The 21952-nt window shown below is 37.2% G+C and overlaps 4 protein-coding genes across 14 annotated transcripts; all 4 read right to left on the bottom strand.

The window, feature by feature from the left end:
- Positions 1-946: 946 nt before the first annotated feature.
- On the bottom strand, positions 947-5409 carry LOC147555409 (two-component response regulator 24-like). 3 transcript variants are annotated; one of them, XM_086663473.1, is made up of 4 exons: positions 5132-5409; positions 2109-3374; positions 1332-1583; positions 947-1224 (listed from the first exon to the last, which is right to left on the bottom strand). In XM_086663473.1, exons 3-4 carry the CDS (start codon positions 1566-1568, stop codon positions 1048-1050), a joined length of 414 nt encoding a protein of 137 aa, XP_086519599.1. In that variant the 5' UTR covers positions 1569-1583; positions 2109-3374; positions 5132-5409; the 3' UTR covers positions 947-1047. The 3 variants fall into 3 exon arrangements, with proteins under 3 accessions (XP_086519599.1, XP_086519602.1, XP_086519601.1); XM_086663476.1 differs by lacking the exon at positions 2109-3374; XM_086663475.1 differs by lacking the exon at positions 5132-5409 and having other exon boundaries at positions 2109-5088.
- Positions 5410-8483: 3074 nt separating this feature from the next.
- LOC147555408 (two-component response regulator 24-like) lies at positions 8484-13262 on the bottom strand. 9 transcript variants are annotated; one of them, XM_086663468.1, is made up of 6 exons: positions 12981-13258; positions 12568-12899; positions 10464-10567; positions 9887-10008; positions 8881-9132; positions 8484-8771 (listed from the first exon to the last, which is right to left on the bottom strand). In XM_086663468.1, exons 4-6 carry the CDS (start codon positions 9953-9955, stop codon positions 8595-8597), a joined length of 498 nt encoding a protein of 165 aa, XP_086519594.1. In that variant the 5' UTR covers positions 9956-10008; positions 10464-10567; positions 12568-12899; positions 12981-13258; the 3' UTR covers positions 8484-8594. The 9 variants fall into 9 exon arrangements, with proteins under 9 accessions (XP_086519594.1, XP_086519595.1, XP_086519591.1 ...); XM_086663469.1 differs by lacking the exon at positions 12568-12899 and having other exon boundaries at positions 12981-13262; XM_086663465.1 differs by having other exon boundaries at positions 9887-12710; positions 12981-13262.
- LOC147555407 (putative E3 ubiquitin-protein ligase XBAT31) lies at positions 11846-14956 on the bottom strand. Its single transcript, XM_086657765.1, has 6 exons — positions 14553-14956; positions 14364-14423; positions 14191-14262; positions 13979-14100; positions 13728-13863; positions 11846-12100 (listed from the first exon to the last, which is right to left on the bottom strand). Exons 1-6 carry the CDS (start codon positions 14730-14732, stop codon positions 11846-11848), a joined length of 825 nt encoding a protein of 274 aa, XP_086513891.1. The 5' UTR covers positions 14733-14956.
- A 3475-nt stretch (positions 14957-18431) lies between these two features.
- LOC147555406 (GDSL esterase/lipase LTL1-like) lies at positions 18432-21736 on the bottom strand. Its single transcript, XM_086662931.1, has 5 exons — positions 21404-21736; positions 21127-21254; positions 20258-20500; positions 19520-19772; positions 18432-18720 (listed from the first exon to the last, which is right to left on the bottom strand). The coding sequence occupies exons 1-5, from the start codon at positions 21663-21665 to the stop codon at positions 18488-18490; spliced, it is 1119 nt and encodes a 372-aa protein (XP_086519057.1). The 5' UTR covers positions 21666-21736; the 3' UTR covers positions 18432-18487.
- Between the last annotated feature and the right edge of the window lie 216 nt (positions 21737-21952).

The following is a 21952-nucleotide window of genomic DNA, read 5'->3' as shown; positions in this document are numbered from 1 at the left end:
TGAATAAAATCCTGTTGTTATATATAGAAAACTTGTATGACAATTGACAAGTGTATACTAATCAAGATCAAAGTTCAAACAGATCTGGTCTTACAAATTTAAGCTCAGTTTTGCGACTAAGATGGTGTTAGCTTTTTTCTCATTGTCTGACTAAGACTTGTCTGTATCTGAATCATCTGACTCAGATAGTCAGAACCTCAAACCAATCCAAATCAGCCATTCAGACAAGTCAAACGCCACGAGTCAGAAAAAAAGAAAACATACTTTAACTAATCTGAATTGAATCAATTCGGACCTCAAGTCAGATTTTATATCTGGCTTAAGAACAAAATACTTAAGTTTGGTTCTATCATCAAAGACATTTATCAATTATTCGTCGCTGATACTGATTATAGAAGACAAGATTCCATCACAAAAAGTAATTATCAAATCAATTCTAAAGCACACTGGAACTAAAGACTTGTTGTTTTAATTTGTGCAAACCTAACAGGGGAAACACATTACCAAGAAATCAAACAACTGCTATGAGTTCATATACGCTCAGCATATATCGTCGATCACCTGTAACAAATTCCACCAAAACTTAGATAATAAGATGATTATTTGAAAACGTAAATCAGTGTCTTTTCGCGTAGATTTAGACATTTAAGTGGTGTTTATGGTACAAGAAATTCAAAACCTAGATATTTCTCTGTAAAACTCAAGTAGATCGTGTAAATGGTTTCACACAATGAAATAATCAATTTCCATCTTCTTTTGTGCTATAACTAGAACAAGTTCAATTAAGAAACCCAAAATTTAAAATTTTGAACCAAAGAATTTGAATGAAACACCCAAGAGTTTTGAAGCGGACGGGTACAAGCCAAGTTAGATTAGACCCATTCGAAGAATAAAGACACTTCCCAACACGAAAAAAGAAAGAAAATTCTAAATCATACACCAAAAGTATTAAAAGATCAATTTTTTTTTAATTTAAATCATATATAAGAAGTTCACATTATAATGACTACAGCATCCCTAACTAGCCATTCTTTGAGATACTCCAACTCATGCATCAGTTGAGAGTTGACGAAGGAGAGGAGCAAACATAGGTTTAGAGAGAGGTTTCTCGAAAAAGTAGTTGGCTCCAGCTTTGAAGAATGTCTCCCTACTTTCTTCGTCAGACCGTGCTGTTACTGCAGCTATCACACTCTTCACGCCCATGTCACGCAAAGCCTTAGTTGCCTGGATAGTCCCACATTAAATAGTTTAGATTTCGACAAATAATCTTCTAAATATAACGTTAAGTAGGAACATTTTCCATCATGGGTTTGTAGAAGTAGAAAGTATACCTCAGGCCCATTCATGGTGGGCATATCATAATCAATGAGGATGAGGTCAAAACACTGTCCAGATTCACACATCTCCACTGCTTCACGACCCGATTTTGCTTCCAGGCTGAGAATCCCATGGGCAGCTAAGAAACGGTGGTGAAACATCCGGTTAATAACTTCATCATCCACCACAAGGCAGATAAGTCCAGAGAGAGAGACATTGTTTTGAGCGTTCATGAGGTTCGCTTGAGCCATTTCAGGTCGGAATTCCTACATATATATATATACAATTAAAAAAGTAAGGGGCAGACCCTCAGACCTATATATATATATAGAGGCAACACAATTCAAAAAGAACTTCTAAATGAGGAAGATGATTCACATGATTACTTAATGTTTACATCAGAAACATGCATAAATGAGTAATCAAAAACTTATAAATAAGAAAACCCTTGGAGAGAGAGAGAGAGAGATGTATACCGAGTGGTTAGAAAGTTGTTTATGGTAGCAAATAGAAAGCAGAACTCTAATGTACTTAGTACACCAAATACTAGCATGCCCTTTTAGGGAAAACAAAGAAACCAAGCTTCAAATATCTCTATAAACCATAAGAGGCTAAGAGACCAGAGAATTTCTAACTTAGAAGCAAGAGAGGACACAACTCAGTTGAAGACTGAGTCCTAAGCTCATACCTCAATGGCCTCAAATACTACCTCAAGGAGAACCTTTAATAAAAATAGCCTCAAACTGGTAGAGCATGCAAATGAGATTCTGCGAAGATATCAAGAAAGTTACCTTAACAGATACTTACACCATCAACTTGGCACTAGGCCGCACCTTGGTTTGTATGAGACTGTCCATCGGTTTGATTATTTTTCTATCTTTTGCTTAACAAGATCTTTACACAGTCTGCACAGTGAAAAATCTAAAAGATTGTGATTTAGAGCAATAATTCAAGATCTCAATCTCAAAGATATTCCCCATCCGATTTGTCTCTAAGACTAACCATTAAATACACACATCTAGAATGTCACCTTTTAACTTTTCTAGTAAGACACTTGTCATAACGACACTGTTATTCTCGTCATAACTTCATCTTCAAAATTTTGCGAGTGACATCATGAATATCCGTGTTAGTTAGTTTGTGGATTTATTCTCCAATTTGACACAAACGTGGACCTCGTTATGGGGTTCTAGTGAGATTTCTAGAGTGGTTGTGATGCATAAAGTTTAGCTTTGGTGTATTTGTCAAGGAGGCCCGATGTATAAGGGTTGGCCTAGAGCCATAGATAAGACATAAGAGGCTTTTGTAGCTTTTGTTGCACAAGCTTTGAACTAGAAACCTAGAAGAGGAGGATGAACACTAACCATGAAGTGATTTACTTTGTCTCTCAAGTCAAAATAGAAAGTACGTCATAATCAAGGCTCCATACCCAATTGCAATTCTAGGGCATCTAAGCCACATGAGTGTGTCAACTACTCATTAACCTCAAAATTTACTATGAAAAAGTCGAGTAACCTCATATGCTAGGTTTCTCTTTACTTGAGCTGTTTAATTAAAGGATAATTGTAATAAGATTATTTAGTCCTTGTATAAGTAACAAAGAACCAGCTGTCTAACTGATCTTGCGTAGAGTCTAAGTTTATCTCGTTTCAGGAATTTTTCTGCTTGAGAAGTCCTAATGAATAGGGATTGCAAGACCTTGTTGACCACCTTTAGGGCCGGCCGGGTGGTAGAAAACAGCAACATTTTTTATGGTTTAACAATACCAGAATACGACCATGACAGTTTTTTCTGCTTTCACATTATTTTCTTGCTTTATTAGAATCTTTCTGGTTCTTAACCAGTTGGAGATTTAGTTGTTCGTTGCATCTTCTGTGCTATACTGCATGGTGCCAAGAGCAAATTTGCTCTTGGTTTGGTATCTACTACCAAGCAAAAGAAGATGTCAACAATAGAAGCACCTTCAAAGTACACTCAGCTTTCTTTTTCTGCTGTATCGTCAAGTTTCTAGTTCTTAGCCAGTTAGAAATTTAGCATACCGGAACTGGGGCTGGTACCTGTGATCAAATAGAAGAAAATGTCCACAATGGATCATGGAGGCATCTTCTAATAGCACTCAACTTGTACTGAAAGTGAAGACGCAACAGAGTTTATAAACAGTCAACGAATAACATCTGGAGAACTTGGATACGTGACAATGGCAAACAAGCAAAAGAAAGATCACAAGATATTATGTATACTGAGTAAATCCAGGCTAATTAAAACCAGTCCAATCGCAAATAGAGAAATTCTCAAAATCTGTCTCACTTCATCAATATTCCATTTTAGGATAAAAATCAAATAGGAATCAAAGATATTCTTCACAAATTTGAAAACATAGGATACCTACTATCTGCTTGAGATCAGTAATATAGGTGTCCAAATTAATTGTACTTGTTTTCTGTTTAAACAACAGAAAAACGTAACTAGACCATGCGAGGAACACCTAATGCAGAGGAACACCAGACCAATTAGTAGTCTAGCCAAGGTTAAACCAATGTTACCTGGAGTGCAGATTGCTCCAATACGTGGCACGGTACAGGTACGGGGTACGCTACCATAGTGCCATGTTAGTATGTAGTATGCTAGAGGTTAACCTCTCCAGTTGGTTATTATAGGTCGCCTTCTAGTCAATATATATTTTCTAAGATGCATACAAAATAGATACACTTACTCTCTGATATACCCATCTGTCCATCTACACGTAATACCTTAACTAGTAACTGGAAACTGTTACAGTGTACTACTAACTAGTTAACTAGTAACTGGAATCAGCAGACCATCTCTTTCTCAGATGCAGGATAGCTTCGAATTTATGGGAGTACTTTATGGGATCACTCAATTCAATGGTGTAGACCCAACACCATTATAAACATGTTTGAGCAATGGGATGGCATCACGAAACCGAGATCCAAGAAGGAAATATGGGACCTGGTGCCGGTTGCAATAGTGTGGAATCTATGGAAGGACAGGAACGATAAAATTTTTAAGGAATCGAACTCCTTCTCATCGGTAGATGTAGAAGATGTAAAAGGAACAATTCACTACTGGATTAGTGGTTCCTCAAAATTCAAATGGTCCTCTTTTTTGGATGTTGTTAGGAATTGGGAGGCCTGGGTTATGTAGTGTAGCATAACTCAAGCAACCCGATTTCTTTTTCGTCCCTCCTGTATAGTTTCCCTTTTAATTCAATCTAATTTTCAAAAAAAAAAAAAAAAAAAAAGTTAAAGGCTGAAGGTTTTGCTACGCTAAATGTTGAGTATTGGATCGCTGGAGTACAAAGAAAGGTTTAAGTCAATTAGTGGTATGCAAGGGGTGGTAGAGTATCTGGCACCACTAGGTTAACCTCTTCTCGGTCTCGGATTATATTAATTAGTGTGGGTCAATCCATTTCATTAGCACTGCCTCTATAAACCACACATATAAGAAAATAAGCTACTCAAAGTCTCAAACATGGTTTGCTGAAGGTATTTTCATTTGTTGTATTTACTTTTCTATACGGAAGTTTTGGTTCTGATTGTGAACAAAACTGCACCTATTTATCGAAGGGGTAAACCGTAAACAGCTGTAAACAGAAAATAGGGATCTGATTATTATGTTTGGCTGGTCTGGACTAATGTGTCTTTGAAAGCCAAATAAAGCTCGCCCATTAGTATCCCTTGTAAGTGCCGATCAAGAAAGGAAACTCACTGTTTCTCTTCAATGACACCACTTGAGATTAAGAAATGAAGAACATGACCTAATCTCAATAAAATATAGATAAATGAGACATTACCTGGAAATGTTATTTCGCCAATGCATCCACCAACAGATGGAAGTAGTGCTGCCTCTGCTGCTTCATCCAAGCAACTGTTTTTAATAGTTAAGTTGGAAAAAAATACAAAACTAGAGCAGACCAGGCCCATGACCACAATAGCAATTTGGCGTACAGCAAGAATATGGTATCAGAAAATTAAAAGTCAGATTTTATCCAAAGAACAATTGAAATTTGATGAGAGAAACTACTTTAAGGAGATTGGTTGAGGATAGTCTTCTTATGTATATACATATATATATATATATATATATATATATATATATATATATATATATATATATATATATATATATATGTTAAAAGTTCATCACCTAAGAGAGTTTTAAATCAAGTGGATTCTCAATTAGGATGGGCGAGCTAGTATTCTATAAATACGTTTTACAAGCCAGAATCCTAACCATGACTCTCTACTCTCGTACCCGGAGTGATAGTCTCTAAAAAATAGTGTTCTTCGGTAGATGAGCTTACCAGGACATCTGCAGCGAGTCACCACTAAAGCTTCCTAAAATTGACTGGCCCACTGGTAAGTCTGTCTGACATCCTCAGGTCACCTTGCTCTAAAATTGATTTCCAAGTTGAATAAGGCATGTAATCAAGCATCAACACTTGGGCCATAGAAGGATTGCCGATTTAATATATCTAGATCCACGGAATACATGTTAATAGATATTAAATCATTGCGGAGCCTCCCACAATTCTGCGATAGTTTGTTTAGACTCATCAATATGCGCAAATGAGCAGTGGGAAAAACTATGTAATTATGACCCTCAATAACAGCTATATGAAAGAAAGTACATGTCTGACCTTCTACTGCGGACCACCATTAATAAGAAAGAGAAATGAACAGAGATGATGAGATGAGCAAATCAGTGGTTAGTGACTGTTAAGCTCCACAATAGTTTCAATAATTTGATTAAATTCAAAGAGAAAAATAACTTACATCAGGGTTGTGATCCTATAAAAGGTGGATCGCACCTGGCAGACTAAGTGTGCAAAGAAAGCTAATATTACAATGTTATAATAAGAGTCAGGAGACCGAAAGTGATAACCAGAGCGTATCAGAACTTCTATCTCTTCTAGATACAAAGAAGCCACCGCCCCAATCTGATAGCAGAGTTTGGAAAGTAAAGGAGGATGAGGCGATCAATGTAAGGAACTTCCATAGAAGATCAAATCAGAAGCAAGATCAATTAAGACCAGGTACCGTGAAGATGATCTGAAAGTGCCAATTCCCCCTAGAATCAGTTTTACAGTGTGGCAGGCAGCTCTTCAGCAGCTACCCACAGTGGACTATCTTAAAAGGAGAGGAACGATTCTTGTGAATCGGTGCATTTTATGCAAACAAGCAGAGGAAATCCATCAATCACTCATTTCTGCACTGCCCAGTTGCTTCAAGCTTATGGCCATATTTTATCTCTTCCCTGAAACTTAGTTTGTGCTTCCCTAACAACATTGCTGACGAACTGGAGCAATGGGAGGGCATCAAAGTCAGGAAGAATAGGGAGAGCATTTGGAGCATCATCCCGGCTGCAATTATATGGAACTTATGGAAAGATAGAAATAACAAATTTTTTAAAGAAATGAATAGCAACAGCAGAGTAGATATGGAATATATTAAAGGGACTATTTATGCATGGTCCATGGCTATTAAGGAGTATAGGGACATATCTTACATAGATATGGTAGTAAATTGGGAGGCTTGGATTATGTAACAAGTCCCATCTTTTGTAACCACATTCTCTGTGCATAGTTTTTATTTAATATATTCAATCAATTTTCAAAAAAAAAGTGATAAAGAGATAAACTGAACTAATTAACATGAACAATTTATGTGGTTCAGTCGGATAATCGTGGCCTACATCCAAAGAGAAAAATTATGAAGGCTATCCACATTATTCACCACAATTATGGGATCGCTTAGTAATAATGACTAGATGACTGAAATTGCCGCTCATAATAAACTACATTCACTCGTGTTTATAGAGTTGTGAGATGTCTTATGTCCTTATGCGGAAACTAGAAATATGTTAATCTCCAAATATTTGGCATCTGGCGCTCCTAAATAATTGGGAACAATATATAAACACAAGATTTCTTCAACAACAACAAAAAAAAAAAAAGCAAGATTCTACTAATCTACGGAACTTGGGGTATAACAGATCTTGGATGTCAATCTCTAGATACAGTTCATCCCAAAAGAAGGGTTGTAGAATCTTGAATATCTTGGACTTCAATCTCTAATAACTAATATGTTTCGCTTAAGAAGAGCAAAGATGTAAACTGGATCTAGAAGTATCAATCTTAACTTCAAAAAAAGTTATCCTGTGACGTGAAAAGTATACAGATAACCAGATCCCATTACAAACACAAACCACAAACAGCAGAGGAAACATGAGATGTGACACATAAATTACAAAGATGGACTCACAAATCACGGTACTTGAAATGGCAATCAAACAGAATTTCAAACACCAATAGGTTGTTAATGCATCCTACTCTCGCAGTATCGCTCATAAATGTGAACCACCGAAAGATGAGTAGGCAAACCACAGACAAGTAAACCTTGTTACCGTAAAAAAAATTTATACCAAAGATAGGACAAAGAAGTAAATATACACATTTACTGACATATGAGTAAAACCCATTTGTTATCTACAAAAAAACTTGCATGATAAGTATATACTGATCTAGATCAAACACATTCTTAGTTCATCAATCATTTCCATCGTTGATACCGAGGCGAGTATAAACGACACGATTCCATCGGAAAAAAACTGATCATAATATCAATTCGAACGGACCATTAAACCAACATTTATTGTTTTAATTTGTGCAAACCTAATGGAGGCAAACGCATGACCAAGAAATCAAACAACTCCGCTATGACTTCATATACGTTCAGCAAATGTCGTCAATCACCTGTAACAAATTCAACCAAAACTTAGTTAATCAGTTAATTATTTGATAATGTAAATCAGTGGTTTTTTCATGTAAATCTAGACATTATTAAGTTGGTGAAGAACCTGACCAATTTAAGAAATCAAAAACCTAGGAATTTCTCTGAGAATTCAAGTAGATTGTGTGAATGGTTTCACACAATCAAATAATTGATTTCCCCTTTGTTTTGTGCTAAATTGGAACCCAATGTCAATTAGGAAACCCTACATTTTAAATTTGAATTGAAGAATATGAATCCAGCACCCAAGAGTTTCAGACGGCCACAAGCCAAGTTAGATTAGGCAATTCGAAGAATAAAGATACTTCCTGACCCCGAAAAAAAGAACGAGAATTCAAAATCATACACCAAACATACGAAAAGATCCACTTTATTTTATTTATATCATAATATAAGAAGTCGACATTATATTGTCTACAGGATCCCCAACTAGCCACTCTTTGAGATGTATTTGAAGTTTCGAACTCATGCATCAGTTAGGAGCTGACGGAAGAGAGGAGCAAACATAGGTTTAGAGAGAGGTTTCTCGAAGAAGTAGTTGGCTCCAGCTTCGAAGAATGTCTCCCTACTTTCTTCGTCAGACCTTGCCGTTACTGCAGCTATCACACTCTTCACGCCCATGTCATGCAAAGCCTTAGTCGCCTGGATAGTCCGACATTGAATAGATTAGATTTCGACAAATAGTCTTATAAAAATAACGTAAGAGTAGGAACATTGTCCATCATGGGTTTCTAGAAATAGAAAAGTATACCTCAGGCCCATTCATTATGGGCATGTCGTAATCCATGAGGATGAGGTCGAAAATCTGTCCAGATTCACATATCTTCACTGCTTCCAGGCCTGTTTTCGCCTCTAGGCTGACAATTCCGTGGGCAGTTAGGAAGCGGCGATGAACCATACGGTTAATAACTTCATCATCAACAACAAGACAGATAAGTCGAGGTACAAACACATTGTCTTTGGCGTTCATGATGTTAGCTTGAGCCATTGCAGGTTGGGAATCCTATAATTATACATGAAGAAAGTAAGAATATGTAAAATTTAAGGCAGATCAATTCGGACATATACTACAGGTAGGTCTGGTATAAGAGCCAACATAACTCAACATTCACTTCTAAATGATGAAAATGCTTCACATGATTTTGTATTTACCTAATGTCTAAAACAGAAGCATGCATGAATGAGTAACAAAAGAATGTAGTAACTAGGAACAATCTTGAAGATCAAGATGCTTCACATGATTTTATAACTACTTAATATCTAAAACAGAGACATGCATGAATGAGTAACGAAAGAACTTGTAACTGAGAAAAAACTTCCAGGACATATAAATGGACATATAAATGGACACACACACACATATATATATATATATATATATATATATATATATATATATATATATATATATAGAGAGAGAGAGAGAGAGAGAGAGAGATGGGTACTGTAAGTGGTTAGCAAGTAGTGGATGGTAGCAAATAGAAAGTAGAACTCTAATATACTTACTATACCGGAAACTAGCATACCCTTTTAGGGAAAAGAAAGAAACCAAGCTTCAACTATCCCTATATAATATAAGAGGCTAGGAGAGAGATCTCTAACTTACCAATGATGAGAAGACTCAGTTGAAGACTATGAGTCCTAAGCTCACACCTCAATTTCCTTAAATAGTACCTCAAAGAGCACCTTTATTTCAAAATAGCCTCCGACTGGTCAAACATGCAAATTAGATTTAGCGGGGATATTGGTAAAGTTACCTGAAAAGATATGGACACCATCAACTTGGCACTAAGCCCGTAAGCCGCACCACGTTTGTATGAGACCATCTATCGCTTTGATTCTTTTTCTATCTTTTGCTTCAACAAAATCTTTACGGTGTCTGCACATTGATAAATCTAAAAGATTGTGATTCAAAGTAATAATTCAAGATATCGATCTCAAAGATTTTCCTGGTTTGTCTCTAACGTTTAAACACAGACGTCTACAATGTAACTTTTTCAACCTTTTAGAAAGACTTTGGTCATAAAAGCATTGTTACGCTCGTCATAACTTCATCTTCAAAATTTTACAGGTGACACCGTGAATATCCTTGTTGGTTTAGTTTAATATAGAATATGGATTTATTCTCCAATCTAACACAAACTTGGACCTTTTTATGGGGTTTTAGTGACATTTCTAGAGTGATTATGTCATGCATCAAGTTTAACTTTGGTGGATTTGTCGAGGACCGAGATGTAAGAGTTCTTGATGCTATATTATGTGGTGCCAAGAACAAATTTGCTCTTAGTTTGGTATCTACCACCAAGCAAAAGAAGATGTCAACAATAGAGGCACCTTTTAAGAAGACTCATTTTCCTTTCGTGCTTTCTCATCATATTTCTAGTTCTTAGCCAGTTAGAACTTTAGCAGCTACCAGGATGTCCCTCTTGGGATCGTACCTGTAATCAATTAGAAGAAGATGCCAAAAATGGAGGTGGCTTCTAATGAGACTCAACTTTCATTGAAAGTGAAAATGCAATAGAGTTTATGAACAGACAAAGAATTACATCAGTTGAACTTGGGCCTCTGACAATGGTTCAAACTTCAAACAAGCAAAAGTATGGTATCAAAACAGTATGTCACTTAGTAAATGTTGGCCATTCAGAACCAGACATAACTAAAATTCAAGAAGTTCTCAAATTCTCTCTACTACATCAAGTTTAGGTGTGACATCCAATAAGTATCAAAGATATTCTTCACAAATTTGAAAACATAGGATGCCCATTCTATATGCTTGAGACCGGTAATATAGGTCCCAAACTAATTGTACATTTTTTTGGTCAGATAGATTAGAGAAACTGGACGAGAAGGAAATGCAAGGTGGAGTCAACCAATTCAAGCTTCAATATTTACGAAGTTTCACTATCATAGAAAACCTAGCATTATTCTCACTCGTCTCGGTTGCTTCTTACCCATAGATGACTTCATAGAGAATACTTTATCTGCCAGTATTTTGGCTTTGAGAACAGTTAGTGTTCTGTTCTGTTCCTAGTGAGTGTACATTAGAAGCAGTATCAGCTCTCTGGTTTCTTTTCTTAAAATAATTTGAATTAATATTAGGGAAAACAAAGGGGGAAACAATGGGAGGACAAAAAACAAAGAACACAAAAACAACACGCAAAGAAAAATTACATCAAAACGTCCTCCCACTTAGAGATGAAGTCGAAACAAGACTTATCCCTAGCCCACGCGAATTGCCTGCTCCAATGGAAGAGGATAACAAGGATATCCTCTACCTCCAAACTAGAACCGCCATGAGAATCTTTAAAAGTATGATCATTTCTGTCCATCCAAATAGCCCAAACTATAGCGAGAGGAATAAGTGTCCAAAGGTCCCTCCTGATTCGTTTAGCAAACAATCTGTTCAATTGCTCCATGGTCTGAACTATAGACTTTGGACTACACCAGTTACTACCACAGAAAGAAACAAAGAAGGTCCAAAGGGGAGTAGCTTTCGGACAGTGAAGGAGCAAATGATCCACTATTTCACTCTCCTCTTTGCAACGGATGCATCTATTTGGCCAAGGCATACCTCTCTTTTGAAGCTGCTCGATTGATGGAAGCTTACCAAGCACAGCAGCCCAAACCACGAAGTTAACTCTAGGGGGCACTCTAGGCGACCACAGCGAGATGAACTTGAATGAATAGGTATATGGAGCCTGGTCCTTGATTCTTGCTTAGCACTGATTGCCCGATAGGGGATCCTTTCCGTTTCTGCACCAAATCCTCCGATCATCGACATCCTCTAATAGCCGACACCCTTGAAGGAAATCCATCAGGTGAATGTAGATTGGGATTTCCCAATCGTTTAAGTTCCTTCTAAGAGTGATGTCCCAAACATGAAGCTCTCGAATATAGAATTGATGAACTGAAGCCTCTTTAGGACTGCTAATTGTTAGCTTAATTATATCATTATTAGTTGTAAACTGTGCCTGTAGGGCACATACAATTCTATCTTACATGTTACGATAATGAGCAGTTACCGTCAAACAAGTTCTGCATTTATGTGCATAATCTCCCTTTTGTGCATTATGGGAGTGTGGAACTGCCTTGACAGATCACATGATCCTCAAGGGAAATAAACTATTAAAATAAACCGAGTCACTTTTTCTTTCTTTTCTTCTTCCAAGTTGAATAAAGCACGTAAATCAAGCATTAACAATTATATGAAATAATATACTTGTCTGACCATCTACTGCCGACTCCATCTATAAGCAAGTGTAATGTGCAGATGACTACGCGGTCGAATTAGTGGTTAGTAACTGCTAAATATCACAACAGTTTGTCACACCTTCCAATTGTGATAATCGGAGCGACAAATTGAAATAAACAACATGTACTATTTACATGGTTCGGTCAAATAATCACGACCAACACTGAAATTATGAAGGCTACATACCTTGTTCACCACGATTATGGGATCGATCAGTTACAATGACTCTACGACTGAAATTACCTCCCGTAGTTACATAGTATTCGCTCATGATCTGAATCGTGAGACTCAATTGGATCGGAAATCAACCAACATTCATACAAGGCGGACTTTACGAGTCAAAAGAAAAAAAAAATACTACATTAATCTGATTTGAATCAATTCAGACATTGAGTCAGATTTCAGATCTGACTTAAAAACCTAAATCTGGTTCCATCATTGAGTCCAACAACCATTTTTCGCTGAAAGTTGTGCAAATCAAATGGGGCCGGCGCAAAAAAGAAGCAATCAAACAATTCCTATATGAGTTCATACACGTTCATCAAATATCTGGAAAAATTGAAGCTTCACGACGAAAATAACTGGAAAAATTAACTTACCATGGATGATTACCCGTTACCGTTGAGGTTGAATCCATGCCCAATGCGAATAAATGTAGAAGTGTTTTCATCATACAGAAGGTTTTAGTGGTTCTAGAGTCGGGAAATCCTGAAGAAAGAAAACGATTAAGAACCCTAACGAGGGATCACTAGAGAGGACATAAATCGCCATTACAACTTTCGTGATCTAGGGTTAGGGGAAAAAAACAGAGAAGGGGGAAGAAGACGAAGACTTTGGTCATATTTCTTTGACGATTACAAAGTCGCGCGGGAAATATTACGTGTGAAAATGAAGAAGGAAAATCGAAATTATAAAAAGAGTTAATTCCTATATGGCCCCCTACTTTGTGACCAGCTTCCTTTATGGCCCACTTTTTTTCGTAAATTCAAACATGGCCCCCTATTTTCATTGAAATGTCCTAACTACCCTTACTTTAAATCTTTTTGCAAAATAAAATCAAAAAAACAAACATAATTCCACCTCACTTCCCTCTCCACCACTTATCTCTCTCCACCTCACCTCTCTTTCCAAATCATCTTTCTCTCTCTCCAACTCACCTTTTTCTCTCTCCACCTCACCTCTCTCTCTCTCCACCTCACTCTATCTTCTCCGATGAAGGTCGTCGGCCGGAAAATTTTCCGGCCGGCGACCTTCAACCTAAAAAAAAAAAAAAATTTTTTTTTTTAACTCTCATCTCCCTCTCTCTCTAAAAACTCCGGCGAAGGGGGTTCCCTTCGCCGGAGTACGGGTCCCGTGGAAGCACAAACAAGAGCACCGTTGTTTAACAAAATATGAACACAATCCGACTGTCTTTGCCGGGCTGCCAAGTGCAAAGGGGTTGCTCCATTATCGTCTCTAACGTTCACAAATCGTGTGAACCTCCTGTAATTTTATCAAACACATAATAAATTAACCATGATCAGTATAAAATTTTAAATCCTCAATAACCCAGATGCGAAATTCATGAAACAATTTGATCAAGAAATTCAATACCCACCACGAATTTGAAACAAGGGAAGATTGGGCAGCAGAAAGAATAGCTTGTAAGCAATCTGAATGTCCATAATAAGCAGCATAGTGCAAGCAAGTTCTCCCATTAACAGAATCAAACATCAAAACCTAAGAAATTACAAAAAAGGAAACCCAAATCAATATAGCTATTACTCCAGAATCTAGTAAGAAATGGATGGATGAAGTTCTTATGTGTACATTTGCTCCAGCTTCAAGCAATTTTTCGACACAAGAGATCTTCCCATGCATTGCTGCTAACATAAGTGGACTCTAAACCAATAACAAGAACAAAAATCAAATTATTGATCTAAGATTTGGAATCCCTCTTTCTCTATGATGTTTAAAATGAAAAATCAGATGGAATTTTGTACCTGTTTATGACGATTCACAATATCTGGATTAATAGTTTGACTCAATATCATGGAAAGAATCTACCCATACCCACAGGAGAAAAACACAATTAGAAGCAAAATCAGAGAAACCCATTGATCAAAACCCAGAAATTTAACTAAAAAATGATCAAAAGAAAGTAAAAGATGAAGATAAACTCATAAACCCACCTCGATTCGACCATTAGCAGCTGCAATATGAAGTGCAGAAAGCCTGTCATAAACAGTGGTTTGATCTAATAGAGTTGGATCTTTGTCTAAAAGAAGCTTAACCGTTTCAGAATCACCCACTTGGATCGCTCTGAACAGAACATGTTCAAGACTCGCTCTACAACTCAGTGCTTGACCCATCTTCTTCTTCCCCAAAAACTCAACTGGTGGTACTCCCAATTCAGAGTTCTTCACACTCTTTGGGATTTGGGTTTTCCCCCAACCTTATCGTGCGCCACCTTCCACAGAGAGAGAGAGAGAGAGGACGGCGTCGATTATGGTTGATGATGAAGAAAGGAGACAACACTAATTAAGTATGAGCGCGCAGGGGTAGAGAGAGAGAGAGTAGAGTGAGAAAGAGGTTGGAGGTGGGAACCCCCTTAGCCGGAGTTTTTAGAGAGAGAGAGGGAGATGAGTGTAAAAAAAAAAAAAAAAAAATTTTTTTTTTTTTTTAGGTTGAAGGTCGCCGGCCGGAAAATTTTCCGGCCGACGACCTTCATCGGAGAAGATAGAGTGAGGTGGAGAGAGAGAGAGAGGTGAGGTGGAGAGAGAAAAAAGTGAGTTGGAGAGAGAGAAAGATGATTTGGAGAGAGAGAAAGATGATTTGGAAAGAGAGGTGAGGTGGAGAGAGATAAGTGGTGGAGAGGGAAGTGAGGTGGAATTATGTTTGTTTTTTTTTATTTTATTTTGCAAAAAGATTTAAAGTAAGGGTAGTTAGGACATTTCAATGAAAATAGGGGGCCATGTTTGAATTTACGAAAAAAAGGGGGCCATAAAGGAAGCTGGTCACAAAGTAGGGGGCCATATAGGAATTAACTCTTATAAAAATACACGGTTTTTTACTGTTTGGTTAGATCAATGGTAGAAAACTGATTTCACATAGTAGAATAATTTTCCACTTACCGAAGAAAATATTTTACCACTCCACGTATGTGAAAAGGCCGCGGCTTTGCGGAATAAAGAAAAGGCCTTCTCCGCAGAATAAAGAATTAGTCAATAAAAATTGATTTAGAGGCATATTCTTCTTTTAATCCAAAAATTGACATTATCAAACATTACCCCCTAATCTTCATCTTCTCTCTCGTTCACCCTCTCTCACTCTCTCTCACTCACCATATCTTTCACTCTCACTGACTATCCCATTGTCATTCTCACTCTAGATATCTCTCTCTTTCATTATAAATCACTCTCATCTCTCTCGTTGTAGACATGTCTATCTGTAGATTAGTTTTTCTTTTTTTCTCTCGCAGTCTTTATCTCTCTCGCAACCTCTATCTCGTCCTCTCTCTCTCTCTTGAAGTATGTATAGATCTCTCTGTGGATATCACAGAGTTTGTGGCCATGAAACATTTTGTGTCCACGAAACATTGTGCAGCCACGAAACGTTTTGCAACCACGAAAATGGTTTACAGCCACGAAATGGTCACAGTCACAAAATGTTTCGTGACCACGAAATACTCGAAGGGTTTCGCCAAAAACCCTCTTTGAGGTCTGGTTCTGGCAAAGGAACACTTTCCTTCGTCGGAACATCGTCTGTATGTGAGAGAGAGAAAAAACAATGAGAGATCGATCAAGAAACAATGAAATATTGAGAGAGAAACAGTGTGAGATCGAAAGACATAGATAGAGAGAGCAATAGAGATAGATAGTGAGAGAGAGGGGGAGACTGAGAGAGAGGGTAACAGTAAGTGAGGAGAAGAAAGGAGAGAGGAGATAAGGCAATGGTAGTCAAAATGGTGGTAGTGGGAAATTGTGGTGGTGATGGCGATAGAGAAGATGAAGATTACGGGCAATGTGTGATCAGGTTCTTTTTCGGTTAAAAAAATAATATTTCCCCCAGAATAACAGAAAAACATGAATTCCCTAAATAATTTATTACCCGAAGATTATTCTTTATGCCCCACAACAGTGGCCATGTGAAAACCCCTTTTTTCACTCTCTTTCGCAAATGCTCTCTCTCCGATATCTGTCTAGTGTATATTGTACTCTTGCTCCTCAAGACTACTTTATCATTGGAAATAAGCGACTAAGTTTATCATACAAAGCTTGCAATATGGAGGTTTGTCTTCCGAGTCACATGTCACATTTCCTTCTAGGGCGCCTCTATAGGCGCCTCCCAAAATGTTGTAGGGGCCTCCCTAAATTGCTTAGGCATCTCCACGAGCGCCTCCCTCTTCTCTGCCACTTTTTCGTCAATTTATCTCTCTCTACTTTCTCAATTCTCAATCTAAAAATATGAATATTGGTCGAAATCCTGGGCATATTTCAACCATTAAGATCGAAATATGTTCCTTATTTCGACCACAGTGGCCGAAATTCAGGCGACAAAAAAATAAAGTAACTATGGTGGGCAGAATATTTACTTTTTGATAAAAATCTTCACCAACAGTTTTCACCAAATTTTGCATATTTCGACCATATTGGTCGAAATTTTGGGCATTTTTCAATTACTTTGTCTGAAATTTGGTAAACACCGTTGATAGAAATCTTCACCAACAGTTTTCACCTGATTTGGCGAGGGTTCAGTCCCCCCCCCCCCCCCTCTCTCTTATATTTTGGTGGCGTGTGGTGGTGTGCTTTGACTTGGAAGATCTGGTTGTGGTGGTGGTGGGTTTCGTAGTGATGGGTTAAGTGGTGGTGTTGTTGATCGGTTATGGTGGAGTTTCGGTGGTGGTGATTGGTATCGGTGGTGGTGGTTTGGATATGGTGGTGGATTTGAAGGCACGATCTGGTTGTGGTGATGGGTTTAGGGTTGGCGGTGTTTTGCGGATCTGGTGGAAATCCAGTGGTGATTAGTGGTTGTGGTGGTGGGGTTGAATATGGTGGTGGAATGATTTGATTTAATGGCTAGATATGGTTGTGGTTGTGTGATTCGTGGTGGTGTTGGTTTCAGACCTGGTGGTGTGTAACGTGGTGTTAGTGGCGGTGGTGGTGATGGCGGGTTCTGAATCAGTGATGGTGGTGGTAATGTGGAGATATGGATGGGTTTAATGGTGGTGGTGGTGGCAGTGGGTGGTGTTTTGTGGTGGTGTTGTTGCCTGGTGTTTAGAGGTGGTGGTGTGTTTCGTGGTGTTCCTGTGGCGGTGGAGATGGGGCAGAGAGAGGTCGAAAAGGAAGGTAATTTTTCTATGGTAATGGCGGTTTTCCGGTGATGGCGGCGGTTCTCCGGTGACGGAGGCGGTTTTCCGTTGACGGTTTTTCGGGGACAGTGACGGTTTTTCGGTGCTAGCGACAGTGGTTCTTTTAGTTTTTTACTGTTATTTTGTTGACCTTTAGGGTCCTTTCATCCGTGATCTTTGAGATCCTTTCATTTTTCGACCTTTAGGGTCATTTTATTGAGGCGGTGTCTAGTCCAATTTCTTTCTCTTCATGAGGCACTTTGCATTTAGAAGGTATGTAACTCTCATGAAGTTTTCAGATGAGAGAAATAATTATGATCATCCATGTAACATTGTGATTTAATCACTTATGAATGTAAATCTGTTTTGCTTGGTTTCAAAAAAAAAATAGGAATGTAATGTTTGTAGGAGATACCTGTTTTGTAGGTTAAAAATAAAATTTTGTGCTATGGACTGTGAATCTAAGGAATGAAAATAAAAGAAAACGTCGATATTTGTATTATCTTAATCTTAGTTTTTTTATTCCAATAAAAATTAATTTATTCGATTTAAATCTCTAAAATATTGTCTATTTCTAATTGGCAAAGGGACTTCAAATCTAAAACTATGATATTTTGACCACGTCCCTAAACCATTCAGCCGAGCCCCTATACCAAAGACCACAAATTACTACCTAGTACCCATTCAAATTCATTTTTGTAATTATGTAATTAAGATGCACTTGAAATATGTATATATATATATATATATGTATTTTTTTTTTTGGATATACAAGAGCTATACCCTTGAATCCATGGCCAAAATGGTGCTAAGATTCATTGGGTTCATATACTTGGTTGAACCAGTCATTAACTTTGAGACGATGATCCTATTTGCTCGTTCACTAGGATGAAAAGGGTCCCAAAATGCGTATATGTCTCGGTTAGGGCATAAACTTGATGCCATCGTGCATAGCCCCAGCCCGTTGTATGGTCCTTGTCCGCAACAAGCTACTTGTGATGTTACAAACCCTAACCAAAACAAACACAAACTAAATTAATATAAAAACCTAAAAACCCGCACCCAGTGCAATGAACGGTAAAAAAAAACACACAGGTAGTTTAAAAGTTAAGGGTTTTTTGAGCTTACCCCCTCAAAATTAATAGGAAATTGAGTTTACCCCCTTCAGTAATTGGTAATTGAGCTTACCCCCTTGAATTTAGATTTTTTGTCAAAACTACTAAGGATATGTTTGGTATGTGAATACAAAATTAGAAAGTAAATACTATATAAATAAAATCAATCTTTACTAATCATATTCCTGACCAAATCAAACAATAAAATGAGGTAGAATCCCTAATATGAATCATATTGAAGAATAGTTGTTCTTGTTAGTGGCAATTATTTCACGTACGCCAAACATAGCCTTTGTGTTTTTGTCACTAATAGTAAGTCCAAGGGGGTAAGTTCAATTACCCATTATTGAGGGGGGTAAACTCAATTACCAATTAGTGACGAGGGGGTAAGCCCAAAAAACCCAAAAGTTAATGTTGGTTAAGGTGTGACTATTCTCATTTTTTTTTTTTTTGTTGAAGGGTGACTATTCTCATTTCTCAACTTGTTTCTTTAATGTGGCATTCTTTTGAGTGCTTGGGCGGTTACATGTGACACTCGACATATCATGTGTTGACCCCTGCAACAACCCTTTAAGAACCCGCAAGCAATTCTCAAAAAAAGGGTTGTCTGTACAGACGTCTGATCCGTCTGTATACATAACATTATTCCTCGTATGTACGCAAAAGAAACAGAAGTAATAAGAAAATGACTTACCATAAGCTTGAGGATTACTAATGAAATCAGACTGTATTTTAAATGCATTAGCATTAATGAAGACATCAGCTCCTATTTCACTGTTGAGTTCTCTCAACATCTGACCTAGTCGAGGGTTGAATAGTGCTGCTGCATTTTGCAGGTCTGGGGCACATTGTCCATTCCTTCCCTTCAGTGCTATCCCTGCTGGTGTACAACCTATTGAACCTATTCCCGTCACGATGACTCGTCGAGCTCCCAACTCATATAGTCTCTGCAATATCACTTACACTTTATCATCAATCAATGAGACATCGACATAGAGAGGAACAAAGATTTGCAGAAATATCCACGTTAGGTTGAGAACAGTGAAAGAGCGGCATAGAGAGAAACAATGAGAGATCGAACGAGAGTAATAGTGAGATAAAGATACCGGGAGAAAGAGATCGAGAGAGAAAGAAATTAGAGAAACAGTGAGAGAGAACCATCAGGAGAGAGATAGAGAGAATCAACGAGAGAGAGATAGAAAAAGAGAAAGAATGTACAGGAAAAAGAGATGAAGATTAGGGAGCAAAAATTGAAAAACTCAATTTTTTAACTCAAAATGGATATGACTAAGATATGCCCTTAGTCATATCCATAGATCAATAAAAAAAAATACTAACTTTGAAGTGTCATATTGATCTCTATTCTAAGCAATTATAACTAGCTAAATTCTTTATTGAAGAAGAAATATATGAAGAAAGGGAGGAAATTTACCATTAAAATTTTCTTATACTCAAAGATGAGAAAGATGACATAGTCCTCGATTGAATATTGTGTAGATCTTGCCGAGATTGGTACTAAGTAGTAATTGTTGCCGAAGTCGTTAGAACCAAGAGTCATGAGAACAAGAGCTTGCTTCACTAGTTGTTCAGCTTTGCCTAATCCAACTAACGCACTTAAACGTTGTTTGTATTGTTGGAAGTACTCTAATTGCTGGCCAATTCGAATTATATTTATCTGTTCATCATATACAAACAAATCTTAAAAAGAGTTGAGAAACTTTAAAATAAATGGATTACCAAATTCTAGCAAATACCCACCATTTGAAGGGAACATGTTGGGAGTTTGATGCTTAGTATCATGGTTTTGTAACAAAAGATGCATAATAAGATGTCCCCAAGTATTTAACTTTGAGAGATGCTAGAATCACAAAAGATTTTGACAAAAAAAAGTTCCCAGCTGATGTGGCGGTTGTGATTTTCATCTCTCAACGGCCTAGATTTGGTCAAAGTTTGAAACCACACCCGCCACATCAGCTGGGAACCTTTTTTTGTCAAAATCTTTTGTAACTTTATCATTTCCCTTTAACTTTTTGTCACCCTTAAAAATCATAGCCAATTAAAACTTATAGTATCTAATTAAAAGATAATATAATTTCTATTATGAGAAATGTTACAATTACTTAGAATTTCTTATTTAGAGGATGACATGCTGATTCATCCAGGTAAAAGAACGTTCCACATAGTAGTCAAATCCTGAAAATTTTTGTTTTTTTAGTGAAAGTGAGTCACGTCATCCTCGAAGTAATCTTCTAACTAATTGTAGCATCACCCATTATTAAATGGGACCTTAAATTGTCTTACAAAGTGAATTCCAGTATCATTGAGGATTCCAACTCCACCAGAAGCAAAATTTGCACCAACTAATAGATTTTCTCCGTTGAGTTCAGGACTTAAATATGGCAATGTTGGCTTTGCACCGAATTTTTCACCTAAATAGCATAAAATCGTGATAAAAAAGAATTAATGTACGAAACTAAAATCCAAGAAACTACTGTAAGACCTCAACAAAAAAAAAACTACTGTAAGATGAAATATAGCATAACTCGAGAAATTAATGTTAATATATTAATAACCTAACTGATAAGATCAGGGATATTAAGGCCATTAGAGAAACGTCCGGTGGGTCGGTGAGTAGGATAGTCAATTCCATAAGGAGGAGCATCGGCTCGAGCACTAGTGGCTAAGTAGTTATTATTGCCATTATCAACAAGTGAATCGCCAAAAACAAAGAAAGCCCTTGCATTTGCTTGACAAGGTAAAAGTGTTGCCAAAAGTATTACTAAAAAAGAGGTGAAAAGGGTAGTAGCATGAGGAAATGATAATGGACAAGAATTATTCATTCTTATTCTCTTACACAACACAACCTCTTGCTCTCTCTCTCTAGATCTTCTCAATCTCTCTCTGTAGACAATAGTATGTTCTAAAAATGATGATATATGTAAAGAAAGATTTTATATAATGTTTATAAATTATAATAAGGTTGAGACTCAAGTTTGTAGCAGAGGCCAAATGGAAGTAAATTACTAAATTTTTGATTGATTGATAAAAAAAGTAGCATATTAATGTCTAATCTATCTACCCATAAGAGCTAAGAGAAGAATGCAAGATAAGCATGTAATTATTATAC

This window comes from Eschscholzia californica, unplaced genomic scaffold (genome assembly GCF_041429995.1).
Source record: "Eschscholzia californica isolate CP2 unplaced genomic scaffold, dmEscCali1.0.p SCAF_2, whole genome shotgun sequence".
Taxonomy (NCBI): domain Eukaryota; kingdom Viridiplantae; phylum Streptophyta; class Magnoliopsida; order Ranunculales; family Papaveraceae; genus Eschscholzia; species Eschscholzia californica.
This window is presented reverse-complemented; position numbering and strand designations above follow the sequence as displayed.

Bases quoted from the DNA above. Each gene is read 5' to 3' on its own strand.
- LOC147555409 (XM_086663473.1), bottom strand. From the start codon at position 1,568: ATGGCTCAAGCGAACCTCATGAACGCTCAAAACAATGTCTCTCTCTCT. The intron at 1,225-1,331 runs GTATACTTTCTA...GGGACTATCCAG, and splicing joins CCACCATGAATGGGCCTGAG to GCAACTAAGGCTTTGCGTGA.
- LOC147555408 (XM_086663465.1), bottom strand. From the start codon at position 9,955: ATGGTCTCATACAAACGTGGTGCGGCTTACGGGCTTAGTGCCAAGTTG. The intron at 9,133-9,886 runs GTAACTTTACCA...GTATAATTATAG, and splicing joins TGGTGTCCATATCTTTTCAG to GATTCCCAACCTGCAATGGC. The intron at 8,772-8,880 runs GTATACTTTTCT...CGGACTATCCAG, and splicing joins CCATAATGAATGGGCCTGAG to GCGACTAAGGCTTTGCATGA.
- LOC147555407 (XM_086657765.1), bottom strand. From the start codon at position 14,732: ATGGGTCAAGCACTGAGTTGTAGAGCGAGTCTTGAACATGTTCTGTTC. The intron at 14,101-14,190 runs GTACACATAAGA...GTAATTTCTTAG, and splicing joins TGCTTGAAGCTGGAGCAAAT to GTTTTGATGTTTGATTCTGT. The intron at 12,101-13,727 runs GTACTCCGGCGA...TGTGCCCTACAG, and splicing joins TTTGTGCTTCCACGGGACCC to GCACAGTTTACAACTAATAA.
- LOC147555406 (XM_086662931.1), bottom strand. From the start codon at position 21,665: ATGAATAATTCTTGTCCATTATCATTTCCTCATGCTACTACCCTTTTC. The intron at 20,501-21,126 runs GTAAGACAATTT...TATGATGAACAG, and splicing joins ATGATACTGGAATTCACTTT to ATAAATATAATTCGAATTGG. The intron at 18,721-19,519 runs GTAAGTCATTTT...TGTTTTGGTTAG, and splicing joins TAGTAATCCTCAAGCTTATG to GGTTTGTAACATCACAAGTA.